This window comes from Mauremys mutica, chromosome 1 (genome assembly GCF_020497125.1).
Source record: "Mauremys mutica isolate MM-2020 ecotype Southern chromosome 1, ASM2049712v1, whole genome shotgun sequence".
Lineage (NCBI taxonomy): Eukaryota > Metazoa > Chordata > Testudines > Geoemydidae > Mauremys > Mauremys mutica.
Window position 1 is genome coordinate 64,937,424 of NC_059072.1, and position 20,879 is coordinate 64,958,302.

The 20,879-nt window shown below is 42.0% G+C and overlaps 1 protein-coding gene across 1 annotated transcript in view; it reads right to left on the minus strand.

Moving 5' to 3' along the window:
* The window catches only part of GRIP1 (glutamate receptor interacting protein 1), a 564,392-nt gene extending 555,112 nt beyond the window's left edge, over positions 1-9,280 (minus strand). Inside the window, exon 1 of the mRNA XM_044978400.1 lies at positions 9,103-9,280. Coding sequence (XP_044834335.1) covers positions 9,103-9,157 — 55 coding nt within the window. The 5' untranslated portion in view covers positions 9,158-9,280. The remainder of the gene's footprint in view (positions 1-9,102) is intronic.
* Between the last annotated feature and the right edge of the window lie 11,599 nt (positions 9,281-20,879).

Sequence of the window (20,879 nt, forward strand, 5' to 3'; positions counted from 1 at the left end):
AAACAAGACTAAAACCCCTCTTTTACATTTTAATCTACTGGATTTAGTCTCTAGATTTGGCACAATAATTCTCCAGAGACCAAGTGAATGCTCCATACAATTTATAAAGAAAAATTGTTACCAACTTTTGCAGAAAAGACATTTAAAAATTATCTTTTTTTTAAATGTTAACTTGTTTTCCTCACTTTGCTTTAGATCTCTAAATAAACCATCAAAAGTCCCGCACCACTCCCTCCCTCCCATCCACCCCCCGCCACACATACATACACACACACACACACACTACCTCATCGGTATTCTTTGAAATTTTAAACTTAAAACACAAACTTATTCTCTTCATTCAGAATATAGTTAGATTTGATCAGCTAGCCTTGGCAAAACTCCGTTAATTTATTTTGACTTAAAATAAAGTTCCATTGAAATTTTGTTTTCATCAAATTTCTTCTGACCTGCTGTATCCCTGACTCAGCATCTATGCTCTCTGTACATAACTCTAGTGAGCCAAGGAGATAATTCCTGCTGCTCAGACTATGGCATTGCCATAATTTTGCCAGAAGGGGGCAAGTACAGATATACAAGATGTGTGCAGAGGGGGGTCAAGGAAGTTCCTCAGCTGAACAGGGAATCTGGGGGTGTAGTGAGAGTCTGATGTGTTTGCATCAAGATACCAGTCTTTGTAAGGTTCCTCAACATACTAAGGTAGCAGCACCTTGGAGAGCTTTTAAAGAGCCAATGACCTGGCACAGACACAGCTTGCTACACTGGGCCTACTGCACTACACCTCTGGTGTACTGGATGAGATGAGTCTCTGCACTGATGCAACAGCATCTGAAGGGTTCCCCAAAGAATGCTCCCCTAATACTACCGCATTGGTGTGCTGGAGAGCAGAAGCAACAGTAGCAGGAAGCCCTTTAAGAGTTAATCCCTCAACATAAATGCACTTGGACTGACATACAAGGACTGTAACACAGCTCCCCGCTCTCCTAACAAGGCTTCTCTCTCCTCACTGTATGTCTATCACCCCTATGGCTCCCACAACCTGCCTATCCACACACCCCTGATTTCCTGAGTATACCACACCACAGGGAGCCAAAGAGGTTCCATAGGGAGCCAAAGATGATCAGGCAGCTACATATAAAGAGGAGCTTGTGTGTTGAGTAGGGATGTTGAGGAGAGGATGAGAAGGAATGTGTGTAAGATGATGGGAGAAAAATATAGGACTTGAGGGGGGAAGGGCCTGGGGAAACAAGATTTGTGTTCTGACAAGCCATAGGTGGTCCATCATAGTGGACCTCTCTGTTCCACTTCTCTCAATAATGTTTCTCCTACCTCAAGTTCAATTTTCCCCCCCAATTCAGCCCTACTAGTCCCATCCACCCACATCACCACATATCCCTTGGCTCCATAATCACAGGATCCCACCTAACACCCCCCAATGCCCCATTCCTGTATATTGCTCCCCAAACTCTCCAGATCCTTGCTCCTCAACGTATTCCCCATCATGCCTCCTACTTCCCTATTACAGTCAGCTTAAAAAAAAAACCCCACTGTGTGCATATGATATGCGCACATCTATGGTTAAAGCTAAACAGGGAAGAGAATTAATAGAACATTGTCTGGAACTGGGTTCTACAAGAGAACATGGAGAAAGAATGCAGCTCTCCAAGGGGCAAGAGAGACTGTAGAGTGGAGGGGCATGGGAGACATCAGATCTCAATAGGAAATAATTCTTATCCATACCAATAAACTAATAAGCATTGAGATATTAAGGCATTGGGAAATTAAACTTTGGAGTTCAATTTGCTAGCCCACATAACCTACCAATATAAACAAATTATTTTTATAACATTACTTATTATATGTATTATGGCCGCCCTTACTATCCCTCAAATGAGATGATGGTCCCATTATGCCAGGCACTGTACATACACTTCAATACTAGGCAAACTGGTTCAAACTATAGTAAAGAATAGAATTATCAAACACAGATGAGCACAGTATGTTCGGGGAAGAGTCAACAAAGCCTTTGTAAAGGGAAATCATGCCTCACCAACCTATTAGAATTATTTGAGGGGGTCAACAAAACATGTGAATAAGAGTGATCCAGGGGATATAGTGTACCTGGACATTCAGAAAGCCCTTGACAAAGTCCAACACCAAAGGATCTAAGCAAAGTGTGGAGTCATGGGATAAGAGGGAAGGTCCTCTTATGAATCAGTAACTGGTTAAAATATAGGAAACAAAGAGTAGGAATAAATGGTCAGTTTTCACAATGGAGAGGTAAATAGCAGGGTCCCCCAAAGATCTGCATTGGGACCAGTGCTGTTCAACACATTCACAGCTGATCTGGAAAAGAGGATAAACAGTCAGGTGGCAAAATTTACCGACAATACAAAATTACTCAAGATAATTAAGTCCAAACCTGATTGTGAAAAGTTACACAGGGATCTCACAAAGCTGGGTGACTGGGCAACAAAAATGGCAGATGAAATTCAATGTTGATAAATGCAAAGTAATGCACACTGAAAAAACAATTCCTATACATACACGATGATGGGGTCTAAATTAGTTATCATTCAAGAAAGAAATCTTGGAGTCAGTGTGATAGTTGGAGTCAAACTTCAGATAGTTCTCTGAAAACATCTGCTCAATGTGCGGCAGCAGTCAAAAAAGTGAACAGAATGTGAGGACTCATTAGGAAAGGGATAGATAATAAGACAGTAAATATCATAATGCCACTATATAAATTCATGGTACGCACACACCTTGAATATGGCATGCAGTTCTGGACACCCTATCTCAAAAAGGATAAATTAGAATTGGAAAAGATATAAAGAAAGGCAACAAAAATGATTAGGGGTATGGAACAGCTTCCATATGAAGAGAGATTAATAAGACTTGGATTTTCAGTTTAGAAAAGAGATGTCTAAGGGGGATATGATATGATAAAGGCATATAAAATGGTGTGGAGAAACTGAACAGGGAAATGTTATTTACCTTTTCACATAATATACAAACCAGGGGTCACTCAATGAAATTAATAGGCAGCCCATTTAAAACAAATATAAGGAAGTACTTCTTCACACAACACACAGTCAGCCTGGGGAACTCAGTTCCAGAGGGATGCTGTGAAGGCCAAAAATATAACTGGGTTCAAAAAACACATCAGATACACCTATCCTCCATGAACTACCAATGGCTCTTAGCCAACATGGTTAGGGACAAAACCCCATGCTCCAAGTACCCCTAAACCTCTGACTGCCAGAAGCTGGGACTAGACAAATGGGGACGGATCCCTTGATAAATTGCCCTGTTATGTTCATTCCCCCTGAAGCATCTGGCACTGCCCACTGTCAGAAGCCAGGCTACTAGGCTAGATGGACCATTGGTCTGACCTAGTATGGCCATCCTGATGTTCTTGTGAGACAGTCCCTGGCCCAATGAGCTTAAAATCTGAATAGACAAAACAGTGGATGCTCCATCACTGATAATTTTTAAATCAAAATTGGATGTTTTTCTAACAGCTATGCTCTAGGAATGATTTTGGGAAGTTCTATGGCCTGTTTTCTACAGGTCAGACTGGGTGATCACATTGGTCCCTTCAGACACTGGAATCTATGAGAAAGGAAGTATTAGCCCCATTTTACAAATAGAGAACTGGGGCAGAAAAACATAAGGGCTAGAGCCACGAAAGAAGGTGAGAGGGGCCGGGGGGGAGGGGCAGGGGAGGGACTTAGGCTCAGTATTACAATGCCTGACTTTAGGTGCCCTGCCATCCAGTGGAATCCTCAGCTCTGACTTAAGACACCCAGCCTCCATATACAATGCATATGGAGAGTTAGGTGCCTAAAAATGGGACTGTCAGAAGTCAGCACACTAAGTAGTGACCTGTCTAAGCTAGCCAGTAGGAAACGGTAAGGAGCCCTGCCCCACAAAGGTAATTACCTACTTATCTCTGCTGCAGATTTACAGCCATGAATTGACTCCTACAATTAGATGCCTAAGCCAGTCACCCCTTTCTTGCAACAACAACAAAAAAAAGGGGGGGGGAGGGAGAGAGAGCGATGGTTGTGGTCATGATGCCCTTAAACCCTCTAGTTCAGCAGTTAGCACTTACTAGGGATGTGAAAGACCTGGGTTCAAATCCAAATCAGACAGAACGGGTAAGTGGGATCTGAACCTGAGTGAGTGACCTAACCATGAGGATATAGGGTGTCTCTCTCAATCTTTCCTATTGAAGTTGTTCCACTCTGTAGGAAATACTTAAATATTCACTGGGCCAGAAAAAGAGAGAGAGTGCACTAACCACTTGGCTAGAGTTTTCTCTCACTCTCTCTCTGGCCCAATTAATATTTACATATTTCCTACCAAGAGGACCAACTTCAACATAAGAGATTGAGAGAGAGAGATACTCCAAAATACCTGTAAATTAGTGGTTAGGACACTTATCTAGGAGACAGGAGACACAGGCTCAAGTCCCTGCTCCCCAACAGGCAGAGCAGCAATTTGAACTTGGGTTTCACACATCCCAGGTGAGTGCTCTAACCACTGGGCTATAAGTGGACCATCACTATTTCCTTCTCCCTGTGGGTTAGGCATGCTCTAAGAATGCCTACTGGATTGGGCCCTGCAGGCAAGATAGATGGGGAATGCCTAATTTGAGAATCCCACTGGGGTTTACACACCATACTCCTGGGGAAATTCTGCAGGTCTATGTGCCCACAGAAAAGCCCCCCCGCAGAATTCCTGTGCTTCCCTGTAGAAAATGACAGGGAAGCCATTTGTCCTTGCGTGCAGTTGGGGGGGGGGTGTCATTGCTCTCCCCCAAACTGAGATGAGGCATGGGGGGGGGGAAAAACACAGGATTACGTGCCAGTGCCCCCCCTCCCATTTCTGCAAGCACAGAGCTGCCATCTTAAGGAGGCTGTGTCTTGGCTCCCCTGATTCTGTAGTTGAATGCTGCCTCCTGGGTCCTAGTGCCAGTTTTCTCCCCTTCTATGTGCAGGGAGCCATCCTGTTTTCTGTGCAACACTGAGTGCCCACAGTGGGGCTGGGTAAGGAGGGGGTGGTGGAAATGAGGGAAGAGGGTTGAGGGAGTGGGGAGAGGAGGAGGCAGTGGGGAAGGAAGGGAGGGTGGAATAGGGCAGGGGGAGTGGAATGTGGAAGTGAAGGGAGGGGGGATGAGATGGGGAAGAAAGGGGGAAGAGGGGAATCGTGGAGGGAAGTGGGAGCGCAGCATGCACCGTCCTCTTGGCAGCAGCTGGGACTCCCCCATTAAGAAGGCCCATCGAACCCTGACCTTGACAAGCCCTACCTCCCAACACCTAGACCCCTCCCCAATGAGCCCCCCCCACCCAAACTCCCACCCCACTGAGCCCCAATCAGCTGCACCTGTATCCCTATCCCATCAAGCCCCACTCCCCCAGCACCTGAACCTCCCCACTGAGTACCCCACACCCAGACCCCCCCTGCTGAGCCCCAACCACCTTCACCTGGATCCCTTGCAGAGTCCCATTGCCCCTGCACCTGGAACCCCTCCAATGAGCCCCTGTGCATCCAGATCTCCCACTGAGCCGCCTGCACCCAGACTGCCCCACAAAGAAGCCTCTCACCCCACACATTGGCCTGTGCTCCCCACTGCCATGCTGGAGCCACATTTATTTACTGACAAGAAACATTTGCAAAATTTTGCATAATTTTAAAATAGTATGCATATAGTTTTTATTTGTTTGGTGCAGAATTCCCTCAAGAGTAAAGCCAAGCTGCTCAGTGGCATCAGGACTTACTTAGGCGGCTTTGCATACGGACACCTGCAGAAAATGATTTACCAGTGGAAACTTGATGGAAAGTAGTCGAGGCTGTTGAAAAGGGGAACTAATGGGAAGAGTACTGATAGTCTGTAGAATGACTTAACTTTTTTTTTCTTGCTTGTTGTGGTTTGCTTTATAGAAATATGCCATTTAGCAACCTTAATTCAAAGTTAATGGATCTTTTTGTATTGAATTATACAGAACATTAAAAACCTGTGTCCAAACCTACTGATGATTAAAGAAAAGCATCAAGACTAAGACTAGCTTTCCCCCTCCCACCCCACTAACAGGGCAAGTATTAAAAAGGATCAAATACAGAACATATATAATACAATTCAAAATAAAGTACATCTGTATTTATGAAATATTCCTCAAGAGTCAATATGAAATCCAATTTTATTCTGTAATTTTTTGTTAATTTGGATGTAAAAGATGGTTGTGATATTAGGTTAAAATAAATATCTTATATACAAAAGAATTATACTAGCATGGTGTGTGTGTGTGTGTGTGTGTAAAAATATTGTCTGGCAACAGCAGTGGGGTATATTAGCACAACTGGCCCTAAACCAGAATTTAGCTGTATTTGTAACTGCCTTTTAAGTCAATGCCATACTAGACTCCTACATTAGCTAGAGATGCATCTTATTTCATTTCATTAATACACTGGCCATTTTTCTGGCCAGTTTGAAAAGTTTCTAATCTACTCTACTATTCAGGTTCAAGGACAACCTGATTAAAAAATGATTACTTATTTTGATCATTATGTTTTCCTGAATTCCAAAAAGAAAAGTTTGATCAAATTCTAAATAGCACTAAAATTCTGCTAAGTTAATTAGCTAAGCTTGAGCAATATACAATGAAACATACATTAGAAATAAACTATTTACTCTAGGTTCTGAAGAGCTTTATTTACCCCGTGGAAATAAAATACAAAAAAACCACATCAGCATTTCTAAATGTTAATTTGCTGAGCTTCATAATGAAAATAAGAGATACTACATACAAAATATGAACAAACAAGGATATGAACGGTTTACAAGTCAGCATCTTAGCTGATTTAGAAAGACAAAGTTTTATTTATATATAAATAAATAAAAGAGAGAGACAGAGAAGTAATTGTGTACACTACAAAAAAAATATAAGGCAGAAAGCACATTACCCATTCCTGACTGATTTTTTATGCATAAGAAGGATTTTTTGCTTTCACTATCTCTGCAATACACATATTAGATCTTTGAAAGTTCCCACATTTCTAAGAAATAGCTAGCATATTGTGACAGGTCAGTCATCTACTCATTTCTGTATTTTTCCAGAACACAGCACCACACATTTACTCATGTCAAAAATATGCATCTAGAGTTTAGCATACATGTGTAATAACATATCACATTAATGTAACATAAGAGGATACTTAGTTTATCATGGTTGAAATTATTACTAACATTTCAATTATCCTGTTTAATTAATGTACATTGTCATCTTCACTACTTTAGTGACTTACAACACTTCTGAAACAGGCTTCACTATCCAGCCTGAGACCAGAAGTCTCTTCCTTAGAGCAAATCATGCAATCTCACTTTGAATATTTTCTAGGTTCCTTCTTAGCAATACATAGAGGTATCCAATAAGAAAACAGTCAAAAGAAATAAATTCCCTGGCTTATTAGTCTATAGGAAAACCAAAGACCTCCTCTACCATCTAGAGGAGTATATGAGATTGTGCATTAAAACTTCATTATCAAAAATTTACAACTTTTTACATATAATCATGAAATAGATACAGTCTAAAATTCCCAAATGTTTGTTTTACTGGATTTTTTTCTTTATACACATAATCCTTCCATACAGCAGTGACAACGTAATCCTTGGTGACAGAACTTGTTTTTGCAGTTACTATGACAAAGTTGTTGTTTTATTCCACATAAAATGAAATCAAAGCATTGTTGGTTTTGAAAAGTGACCAGAAAACATCAAATCCATCATTTTGTAACAGGATTTAACTTTAACCAAATTTATTTGAGAACGTTGCTACAATCCCTTGTTGATCTCCTTAAAAAGTTTTCTTAATGGAATTTGCAAATTCCCCCCCCCCCCAATGTTATTAAAATTGTATGAATACTTAAGATGCCATCATCCCCTCTGAAAGTAAACCCCTGGATTTTTTTCCCCCATTTTCAGAATTTACACAGTTTTGAAGTCCTGAAATTCTGACAACTTCTAAGGACCAGTCGTTTAGACCCCACTCCTAGCCACTTCCACATATTCCTGAAGAGCTGGGTGCGATCTGTAATTTACATTCGGCTGAGAATCTAGAAGTTACATACATCGATCACCAGTAAGGATCATGAATAAAACGGCTGCTGTTTGCACAAAAGCAGGCAGAGGCTTCGTTTTAAAAGTTACCCTATAATTTACCTTCTTGAATCGAAATTTATAAAATGTGTGACCTGCAAGGCTGCAAGACAACGCAAAAATAAGCCAAGTCCTCTGCAAACATTCTCAGAGTTACATGAAGATACTACTCCATTGGTGCAACTTTCTGCGTTTGGACATGCCCTTAAAAATTGCAATCCAGTACCTGTGCAACTCTACTAAAAAGCTGAAAACGGCAGCAGCTTTTACCCATAGGACTGCCTTCAAGTTTTACACCCATTGAACCGGATTTCCCCGCTTTCACCAGTGTAACTCTATTGCCTTAAGGAGGTTGCTTCCGATTTACCCTGGTGTAAGTAGGAAGCGAATCAGGCCCATCCTTTAGAAAAACACTCCGATACTGAATTTCACGCATACCATCTACAACCCCCTCCCCTCCCGGGTTTCTCTTTGATCACACCGCCTCGGCAACTTTGTAATCCCCCGGCGCAGGGCCAGCCAGGGGTCGGGCTCCAGAGGGAGCGCACGAGGAAAGTTTGCAAAGCCTCTCTGCGAGGCAGCGAGCCCCCCGCAATCACAGCCAGCCGGAGGGGGAGGCCCGAGGGAGAAGCCACAAATCCGGGAGCTGGAGCGCTGCCCCGGCCAGGAAAGTTAGCAGCCAGCAGCAGCCACAGCAGCAGGGGAACGTGCCCCCCGCGCGGCGCTCCATGCCTGTCACTCCCCCGCTCCCGCTTTGTGCCCGGCTCTCGGAGCGGCTCTCCGCTCCCTCCCCCAGCGCCCGCCCAGGCAGCGGACCGGCGGAGCCCGGTCTCCGCGGCTGCCGGCCGGGGAAGGAGGGCGAGCAGGAGGCCCCGGCGGCATTGCAAGCCCCGCTCCCTTGCCCAAGGCGCCGGTCCCAGCCCGCCGCCCCGCGGGCTCACCTCGCTCCGGCTCGGCTTGCAGGCAGGTGGGGATGTTCTTCTTCCAGCCCGGCATGGTTCCCGCGCGCACCCGGCTCCTCACGGCTGCTGCGGCGGCGGGCGGCACATTGCAGTGCAAGGCGGCGGCGGCGCCCCCTGCTCCTCCTCCCGCGCTCCGGGGGAACTCGGCGGCTCCTCCGGGCAGCGGCAGCCTCGCTGTGGCAGGGACGGGAGGGGAGGGGGTGAGCAGCTAGGAGGGGACGGGGGTGGGGGGCTCAGACCGGTTCAGCCGGGGACAAGGCGCTCGCCTCTCCGCTCCGCCGCCGGCCGCACAATGGAGACGGCGAGCGGCGCTGGGCTCCTGGCGGCGGGGCCCCAGCGGACTCCCCGCAAGGCAGGCAGGGAGGGGGTGTGAAGCAGGCGCCGCGCAGGGCGGGGGAGGGCAGCACCTCCTCGCTTGGCCTCCAGGTAAGAGGCGATTGCCGCGGGCCTCCCCCACCTGCAGGCAGAGCGGAGTATTGTCTTGCGGAACAGCGCGCCCCGAATCCGTAGCCCCACGCCTGGCTTCCTTGTCACCCGGGGCCAAAGTATTTATCAAAGCACCAACTTCTGCCCACTCAGAAGGCAGGTGGTTTGCCTGTAGAGGCAATCAAGCTGCTCCTGTCGAGGATGAGTGTACAGCTACAAACAGATCAACCAAGAGCCTGCAGCTCAAACTCCTGCAGCTTTAGGGCAGGACTGCTCTTTGCCAAGACATCCCCCTTACAGCCCATTTTGGCCTTTTAGAAGGAGCTACTACAGGCGCAGCTGAACAAAGGGTCCTGCACTGGGTCTTTCTCATTTGTAATGGAAAATGTATCTAGAGATATTGTTTCTGCCTGCAACAATTATCAAATCCATTTTAGGATAGAAAGAAGCCATCTGCATCTAGAGTCCCCTCCTCCACTGAAACAGCTGTTTCATCTTACATTGTCTCCAAGGGGGGAGGGGGAGGGTCTAAATCTGTTCTGACAGCATAAATCATGAAATAACTTGATCACTTTCAAAACAGGTGCCTTTGGGAGAGGCGATTTCTTGCCAGAATAACATAAGAACAGCCATACTGGATCAGATCAGTGGTCCATCTAGCCCAGTGTTCTGGCTTCCAACAGTGGTCAATGCCAGGTGCTTCAGAGGGAATGAACAGAACAGGTAATCATCAAGTGGTCCATCCTCTGTCGCCCATTCACAGCTTCTGGCAAACAGAAGCTAGGGACACCATCCTGGCCTATCAAGGCTAATAGCCATTGATGGACCTATCCTCCATGAACTTATCTAGTTGGTTTTTTTTAATCTGTTAGTGGTTTAGCCTTCACAACATCCTCTGGCAAGGAGTTCCACAGATTGACTGTGTGTTGGGTGAAGAAAAACTTCCATTTGTTTATTTTAAACCTGCTACCTACTAAATTTCATTTGGTGACCCCTAGTTCTTGTGTTATGAGAAGGAGTAAACAACACTTCCTTATCTACTTTCTCCATACCTGTCATGATTTTATAGACCTCTATCATATCCTCCCTTAGTCGTCTCTTTTCCAAGCTGAAAAGTCCCAGTTTTATTAATCTCGTCTCATATGGAAGCTATTCTATACCCCTAATAATTTGTATTGCCCTTTTCTGTACCTTTTCCAATTCCAATATACCTTTTTTGAGATGGAGCAACCACAACTGCATGCAGTATTCAAGATGCAGGCATACCGTGGATTTATATAGAAGCAGTATGATATTCTCTGTCTTATTATCTATCCCTTTCCTAATGACCAAAAACAATCTGGAGATATTGTGGTGAGTCACTGTGCATTGACAATTACACCTTAGATTCTAGTCAAGTCAATGCCCAAAAATTTCATTAACATTTAAGATTGAGCCACAGTGTCCCTTGCCCTAGAATACTGAGTGCATCTATACTTGCCCAGCTGGGGAAAAAAAATCAGGAAATAAATCAAAGGTACACACCACCCCTTGGGAATAGTATTGCCAGCCCCAAGATCAAAAGACCCATATTTGCACCACAGTCTCCTAGGACCTATTGCAGCATTTTAGAGCACTTTGATTATTAGAGCCAGCTCCTTATTGGGGAAGCTGTATTTGGGGAACCCCTTAATCAAATGACCTCAATTTGCACTGCTGACTCTATGCCTGGCACAGCAATATTATGATGGGGGCAGAAGTGCCACCACAGTTAAACTTATGACAGCTTTTATATTTTAATGAGGGGGAAAGAGCTGCAAACATTTCTGGGTTTGGGGGTAGCATGTCCTTTTAAAACCCTAATTGTAGTTTGAGCACTTCTTAATTTTTCTAAGGCAGCTTGTAGAGGGAAAAATATTGTTAGATGTTTGCTATGACTGTTTTAAAAGGGAGTTACATGGCTAAACTTTTTCTAGTGTCTTAACATTCCCTTCAAACTCCTTTTTCACAGAAACCACAGTATTTGAGGGGTGAAATTGATAAGTGTGAACCTTTGCTTTGTGGAGAGTGGATGAATTATTGTAGAAAGTTGGGGGGAAGGGAAAATCCCTGTTTATTTTTCACGATAAACAAATTAGTGTTTTAACTGATGACAGCAACCTAGCAGCATATTTGTTAATGTTGATAGTAAACCAATCCTTAAAGTAGGGCGCTCTTATGGGTGCATTTCCTGATGCTCAGATACCCCTTGGATCATATTGACATTGAGGAGAATCACAGCTACTTGCTTTTCTTTGATTTCCATCCCATTGTTGAAGAAAAGGGTGAAGAGCATGCAGCATGATTGCATTTCCCCAATGCTACTGCTTCCTACAGTCTTTCATCTTCTCTTTAGGTAATGTTATTTTCCTTCCCAATTCTTCTAAAGAAAAATTGGAGTATACATTTGAATTTTAGAGAACTCCAAAATATTGACTCTTAAATTAAAAGCTTTGCTCTCAAGGCAAGATGTCCAGAAGGTACTCCTGCAGAATGCAGGCAGAAAGCAACTAGTATACACAACACATGTTCTTAGAAAGCTGTCCAGGTGAGGATTCAAACTTACAGTACATGGGTGCCAGTCAGGTTCAGTGGCCACACAATGTCTCCTGGAGTCACCCACTCCCTGATCTTAGGCTGCTTGCAAACTCTCTGGCTTGCAACAGAACTCCTGTGCTGCTATACAGGTGCAAATGACTTTCTCTAGCTTGTCAACTTGGCTCAGATCACATTATAGATCCAACTTTTACCCTGAATAACTTTTTTAATATTGCTTCCCCAAAAGGGCAGTAAGTGCTGAACACTAGCTGAGATCAATTCTGAGTGGGTGATACCTGTTTAGGGAGGATCAGAGCCATAGTTTGATCCCAGGTATAGGGCATAGATGGACAGATACAATTTTGATTTAAGGAATTTCAGTTTCTCAGGAATCCTTTGCTCAAATGACCTCCTTGAGACTCTCATGAGACAGCACTTTTCAAGCAACCCGAATAACCATATAGATTTTAGAGTACTTTGAAAATTGATTGTTAAACTCTAAGCTAGTCTCAACCTTAACTATAGTGGTGCTACTCCCGCAGAATAAGAAAGGTTCTGGTTGCATATGGAGCCTGGACCTTGCAAAGGTAGAAGTGGGGGATGTTCTCCTCACCTCTGATTCCCAATGTGATTTCTGGACCAAATTGGTTTAGTAAGCACATATAAAATATAGTATATAGCCACCAGTCTTTGGTCTATTTTCTTGTCTGTTTTTCCCTCATCTGATATTGGCCAGCCATTGGGTTTAGGCAGCATTGTCATGCCTATGATGTGTATGTAAAAAACGGTTTTATTGAAAGAAAGCCCCTCAGAATAGATACAGTTCTAGTTCCTTACTTTATCACACCTCTTACATTTGTATGCCTACATGCTAAGGTTAGTAACAAATTAAGCTAAACTGACCTTAGCCACTTATTCTGAAATGAGTGTCTGCACACACATTTGCCCTGAAAAAAACTAATTTTGTTTTAATTAACTGATTTTTATTTCAGTGCCAGTTTGTGTGTAGGTCAGTTCCTAAAATCTGCCCTTTCACCTCAAACTCACACACTCATATACCCTACTTTTTTGGATTCTCCTTCCTCCCGCCACCCATCTATGTCTATTATTTTCTCATTCCATTTTTTCTGCTTCTTCTATACCCCTTCCCAATATTTCTTAGCTTTCATCTTGCTAATGTAAACAATCTTCCAAAGGTATCCTGCTTTCATCTGTACTATGCTTAAGCCCCTTTGTTTTCAGTTTAAACCAATTTTTATAAAAAACAATCCCGGGTTTTACAAAAAGTATTATTCAGGTTTTTTTCAGTTTTCACCCTACTTTTGTATCATTCAAATATATATATAAAAAATGTGTTTAATTAGGAAAATACAATACCTTGCATGAGATATATGTATTACGATAATACAATAGTCTTTGTGTATATGCAAAACTACCTGTTGTAGTAAGGCTATGTATTAGTCTAGAACAATGGTTCTCAACTGGGTTGCATGTACCCCTGGGGGTACTGAGAGGTCTTCCAGTGGGTACATCAACTCATCTAGATATTTGCCTAGTTTTACAACAGGCTACATAAAAAGCACTAGCAAAGTCAGTACAAACTAAAATTTCATACCGACAATGGCTGGTTTATACTGCTTTATATACTGTACACTGAAATGTAAGTACAATATTTATATTCCATTTGATTTATTTTATAAATATATGGTAAAAATAAGAAAGTAAGCAATTTTTCAGTAATAGCATGCTGTGACACTTCTGTATATTTATGTCTGATTTTTAGCAAGTAGTTTTAAGCTACTGGCAAACAGAGGCTAGGGACTCCATCCCTACCTATCCTGGCTCATAGCCATTGATGGTCCTATCCTATCCCCATGCATTTATCTAGTATTTTTTTTAAACCCTGTTCATGTTTTGGCCTTCACAACATCCTCTGGCAAAGAGTTCCACAGGTTGACTGCGTTATGTGAAGAAATACTTCCTTTTGTTCATTTTAAACCTGCTGCCTACTAATTTCATTTGGTAACCCCTAATTCTTGTATTATGAGAAGTAAATAACACGTCCTTATGTACTTTCTCCACACCAGTCATGATTTCATAGATGTCTATCATATCCCCTCTTAGTCGTCTCTTTTCCAAGCTGAAAAGTCCCAGTCCTATTAATCTCTCCTCATATGGAAGCTGTTCCATTCCTCTAATCATTTTTGTTGCCCTTTTCTGAACCTTTTCCAATTCCAATATATCTTTTTTGAGATGGGGCGACCACATCTGCACACAGTATTCAAGATGTGGGCGTACTATAAATTTATATAGAGGCAATATGATATTTTATGTCTTATTATCTATCCCTTTCCTAATGATTCCCAACATGCTGTTAGCTTTGATTGCCACTGCACACTGAGGGGATGTTTTCAGAGAACTATCCACATTGACTCCAAGATTTCTTTCTTGAATGATAACTACTTAAGACCCCATCATCGTGTATGTATAGGAATTGTTTTTTCAGTGTGCATTACTTTGCATTTATCAACATTGAATTTCATCTGCCATTTTGTTGCCCAGTCACCCAGTTTTGTGAGATACCTTTGTAGCTATTCAATCTGCTTGGGACTTAACTACAGGACCGTCCCTAGCTATTTTGGTGCCCTATGCAGCCCCCCTGTGGTGGTACTTCTGCCCCCATCAACAGAATATGTTGAATAGGACTGGTCCCAGTACAGACCCCTGAGGGATACCAGTATTTACCTCTCTCCATTCTGAAAACTGACCATTTATACCTACCCTTTGTTTCTTTACTGATCCATGAGAGGACCTTCCCTTTTATCCGATGACAGCTTACTTTACTTAAGAGCCTTTGGTGAGGGTCCTTGTCAAAGGCTTTCTGAAAATCTAAGTACACTATGTCCACTGGATCCCACTTTTCACACGCTTGTTGACCCTCTCAAAAATTCTAGTAAGAACATAAGAACATAAGAACGGCCGTACCGGGTCAGACCAAAGGTCCATCTAGCCCAGTATCTGTCTACCGACAGTGGCCAATGCCAGGTGCCCCAGAGGGAGTGAACCTAACAGGCAATGATCAAGTGATCTCTCTCCTGCCATCCATCTCCATCCTCTGACGGAGTAGGTTGGTGAGGCATGATTTCCCTTTACAAAAAATCATGTTGACTCTTCCCCAACAAATTATGTTCATCTATGTGTCTGATTATTCTTTACTATCATTTCAACCAATTTACCTGGTACTGAAGTTAGGCTTATCGGCCTGTAATTGCCGGGATTGCCTCTGGAGCCTTTTTTTAATAATTGGTGTCACATTAGCTATGCTCCAGTCATCTGGTACAGAAGCTGATTTAAATGATAGGTTACATACCAGAGTTAGTAGTTCTGCAATTTCACATTTGAGTTCCTTCACAACTCTTGGATGAATACCATCTGGTTCATGTGACTTATTACTGTTTAATTTATCATTTTTTTCCCAAAACCTCCTCTAATGACACCTCTATCTGCGACAGTTCTTCAGATTTATCACCTAAAAAGAATGGGTCAGGTTCGGGAATCTCCCTCACATCCTCAGCCGTGAACACCGATGCAAAGAATTCATTTAGTTTCTCCGCAATGGCCTTATCGTCCTTGAGTGCTCCTTTATCATCTCGATGGTCCAGTGGCCCAACTGGTTGTTTAGCAGGCTTCCTGCTTTTGATGTGTTTTAAAAAAATTTGCTATTACTTTTTGAGTCTTTGGCTAGCTGTTCTTTTTAAGTCTTCTTAATTATATTTTTACACTTCACTTGCCAGAGTTTATGCTCCTTTCTATTTTCCTCAATAGGATTAAACTTCTACTTTTTAAAGGTTGCTTTTTTGCCTCTCACTGCTTCTTTTACTTTGTTGTTTAGTCATGGTGGTATTTTTCTGGTCCTGTTGCTATGTTTTTAAATTTGGGGTATACATTTAAGTTGAGCCTTTTTTATGGTGTCTTTAAAAGTTTCCATGCAGCTTGCAGGGGTTTCACTTTTGGCACTGTACCTTTTAATTTCTGTTTAACCTATTTCCTCATTTTTGTGTACTCAGGAGAATAAATGGAATAAAACGTCAAGATCCTTTTGTACCATCCAGATTCCAAATCATTGCGTCTCCTCCATAATTCCTTGCCTTTCCAATGGGTTTTCCACATTATGGATGGAACAAAGCTCCACTGAGCCCTAACATTGCACCTTTTGATCCTGCAATTTGCTCTTTGTCATTGTCATATTTCTGCAGAATTCCATTTCAGTGATACAAATTTGTAGCGGATTGCCATGCTTTTGTCTTCAATTTACAACCTCCTAGTTTCCACCTAATTCACAGTGTCATCACTTTTAAAGAGTAAAATTCCTTGGGACTGACTGCTGGATTTTACAAGGTCCCACAGGAGTCATAAAATCCCAGCTGCTGTTTTGGATTTGCTCCAGAGCTATTAAAATTATAAATATGGACTAACATTTCAGGAATAAGCACATTGAATATTAAAGAAGCGTCTGATGTTATTTCTGCCACTGACTAGAACTAATAAATTACCTCTATCGTGTACAAGATTTTTATTTTTGCTTATTTTTGTAGAGTCTTCTTAACCAATTATTTGGTCTTTCTGACAAGTGTCTCCATGGAATCACTGGAGGAATTTGCAGGGTGATATCAACTGCTTTATTTGGGTGAGTCTGACTGCATTTTGTTATTCAGATTAGCAACAGATTAGCTGTTTTGAATTGACAACTGGTTTTGGATGGCCAGAAAGTGATTGTCCATTTCTTAGGATACATTTCTTACAGTGAGCACATCACACCAATACTGTTATGTGCACTGACTTCCAGTTCATTTGCATGCAGGAGCGGCTCTGTATTTTGCCACCCCAAGCATGGCAGTCAGGCAGTTTTTGGCGGCGCGCCTGTGGGAGGTCCACTGGTAACACGGATTCGGTGGCATGCCTGCGGTAGGTCCGCCGGTCCCGCGCCTTCGGCGTACCCGCCGCCAAATTGCCGCCGAAGCTGTGGGACCAGCGGACCTCCCGCAGGCATGCTGCTGAAGGCAGCCTGACTGCCACCCTTATGACGACCGGCAGGCTGCCCCCCACGGCTTGCCGCCCCAGGCACAAGCTTGGTGCGCTGGTGCCTGGAGCTGCCCCTGTTTGCGTGTACATGTTTTAACTTTAAAAAACTTCAAATGAATTGAATCCTGATTTCTAAAGAGACAGCCTCTCTCCTTGTTTGATCCTGCAGCAATGAGCTCTTCTGAGATGTTAAAATAAAAAAAATTCTGATTTAATCAAGAGGGATGGAGGTAGGATATTCTTGATGAGGTCCCCATATGTGAAATGTCCTTCCTATTTCAATTAAGAGATTAAATGTGTTGACTTCCTAATCAAAGTCCATTTGTTCTCCAAAAGCTTAGATAGGAGGAATAAGATGTTGGATGCTGGTGATAGTTCAGCTGTGGGGGAAGCTGGCGGGCATTTAAGAGAATTTATTATTGCTTTTGGAAATTGGATGGGATTTTAGTAGCTTTTTAATAACTGTGCATGTGATCAGAATACTATGTGGATGCATCTAAACTGAAAGAAATAAAACTGAGGATTTGGAGCTTTAAACGTATTTGTATTCCAAATACCTAACAGTATCACACAGGCATTTGGGATTGAAAACAAAGCTTCAGAAGCAGACAAAGAACCCATCCTCCAAAAGAGGACATCCAAAATGGCATTTGCAAATTGCTGTTGTCTTCCAATTCTTGCTGGCCCTGATACTGCAGTGCATTGGATCTGTGCAGGTAGACACCTATGCCCATGCAAAGCTCATTCACTTCAGTGAGACTCCACACAGATGGAAGGGTCCACCCATGCAGATCCAGCTGCAGAACTAGGACAGTGATGGCACTGTAATTTACACTGTGCACTCTAAACTGTTCTAGATGTCAGCTATGTTAGGTTCTTGTCCTCTTATATGGGGACAGAGACCCACATTGTGCTAGCAATGGGTACATGTATAAATCATTAATAATGTGATTTTAGTTCATTAAGAGGAAGATACAAATCTTGTCATACCTGAGTACTGGGCACCCTGAAACTCTATTGTATACAGTATTGTCTTCTCTGTATACTTCTGTTTGTTTTTCTTCCCCTGTATTTTCTTCTTTTATTAAAAAGGCCGCTTATCTTCAAAGCTGTTTGTCACAGTGTAGTAGATCAGATCAAAAGGTTCATGGATGAGACATTCAGGGTATGCCTACACTTGAAGTTTTCAGTGTTTTTTAACATATTAATTAGCAAATGTTAATGTGGAGCAAGCAGGGGCATGCCTTCCCCCAGTGATCAGCAGGGGCACAGAGATCCTCTGGCCCCAGGGCCACAGTAGGGGTACAGAACATGCCCCACCAAAAGTGGACAAATTTAAATTCTTGTGCATGCCCCTGAATGTTAACAAAAATGGTAGTACTACATTCTAGTGCAAACACTAATGTTTGTTGTTAGTTATCAGGGGGTAGCCGTGTTAGTCTGTATCCACAAAAACAACAAGGAGTCTGGTGGCACCTTAAAGACTAACAGATTTGGTTTTTCACCCATGAAAGCTTATGCCCAAATAAATCTGTTAGTCTTTAAGGTGCCACAGGACTCCTTGTTGTTGTTTTTTTTGGTTAGCTGTGTACCCAAACATTTATTGCTAGCTGTACTGAACGGTAGAGTACCTAGTAACAAATGCTTGTATCTTGTCCACAGTAGAATGTATAGTTCTGTTAATATTTGTTAATTCACAGCTGTTAAGACATGGCTAACTATTCAACTATAGACATACCCTTAGGTAGAAGATTATGCTAGAAGGGTTTGGAGTCCAGCTTCAGCAACAGAAGCTAGTGCCAAAGGTCCTGTGTGCCACTGATGGCCCGAACTGGAGGTCTTTATATATGCAGTATAGCACCAAAGATGACCCTCGTATTCACGTCTAACCCTATGATTCTATGAAAGGTGTGCATGGTTCTTTACAAAAAGAATACAAATAGAGGCTAAGATTTTCCAGACTGACTAGTGATTTTGGCTCTGCAATATTTGGTTGTCCAACCTGAGACACCATAAAGAGCCTCATGCATCCGACGAAGTGGGTATTCACCCACGAAAGCTCATGCTCCAATACGTCTGTTAGTCTATAAGGTGCCACAGGACTCTTTGCTGCTTTTACAGATCCAGACTAACATGGCTACCCTTCTGATACATAAAAGAGCCTGGTTTTTTAGAAAGTACTGAGGAAAAAAAAGTCAGATCTTTTAGGTGTATGAGGTTGGGCATCCAAAAACTGAGTCAGTCAATATGACTAATCATTTTGGGAAATCTTGGCCATCATCCCAGCCCTAAGATGCTTGCACCTTACTTGTATAACCTATATCCCATGAAAAATTTGATGGCCTCCTATGCTGCCCTGTTTATAACTATAGTATTTCTCTCCATTTTAGGATTTTGATTCCTCACTCGTATATACCTTTACTATCTGTACAAAAAGCTATTAAGTTGGGGAAAAGACAGTGAAATACTCTAAAGATCTTTCTTTCCCCACATGCAGGCAAACTTAGCCCCACTTCAACATGCTACATAACCAGGGGCTTAACTCTATCTCTGTTCAGCAACGCATTTAAGATTTGCTTGAGTCCCATTAAAGTAAATGGGACTCAAACACATGCTTGAAATTAATCACATACTTAAGTGTTTTGCTGAGTAGGGATGGTTTACTGAATCGGAACCACAATCAGCAGTAACTAACCCAGCCTGTTCAATTAAATTATTGTATGTTTACATGAAAAAATACTTAAAACACAATTCAGAATTTATCCAAATGAATCCACTGGGGAAAAAAAAGTTTAATGCAAAGTACTACTATTTTTAACATTGTTTGTATACAATTTAAACAAACACTACTATAACACAAATAAAACCAATGATTCCCTCTCCACCCACAATGATATACCTCAAATAACACCAATTAATGTGAAGAGTTAGAACTAAACATTAACATGTTCTCTCAGAATTGTCTCATTTACTTCTGACTTTAAAGGATTTTTTAATTTTTGTCCAGATAATGGCAAGTGGCAATATGAAAAAAAAAAAAGGCTTTGATATTTCTGAGAGAAGTTGGTGTGTTATGTAGTGCAGGGTATTATTGTTTGTATTAATCTTTCATTTAAATTAAACTTTAGTTTATAAACAACTTTGTGTTAGAGTAACTGCACGTTTCATATTTGAGCCTGAATAATGTTTGCATTTTATATTTATTTTGATTTTTTCTAAACCATTAATAAGATAGGTCCAATTTTCAAACCCAGATGCATAAAGGTAAGCTCCTAAATCAATATTTCAATTCCTAAATAAAAATGGAATAATCTTTCAGAGGGCTGAGCACCTTGAACTTCCCTGGACTTCAGTGGGATTTGTGGGTTCTCAGCAACCTTGAAAATAAGGCCACTTTTAAGCCCTGATTCAGCTTGGTACTTAAGTATTTGCCCAATTTTCAGCATTGATTTCATGTGCTTAAGAACCTTCGTGAATTGGGGCCTTAGTTAGGAGCCTAAGAGTAGATTTAGGCAACTAACTTTAGGCATCCAGATTTGAAAATTTTGTTTTTGGTGTACTATTAAAATAAAATACTTTAAAATTAGACCCTGTAACTGTCTTGTTCTTTCAGAAAATTAGTTCTGTAGCCCTTTAAATGGCTTACAAAACTACCAGCTTAATGAAAACAGCAAATTATGAATATTTGCAAT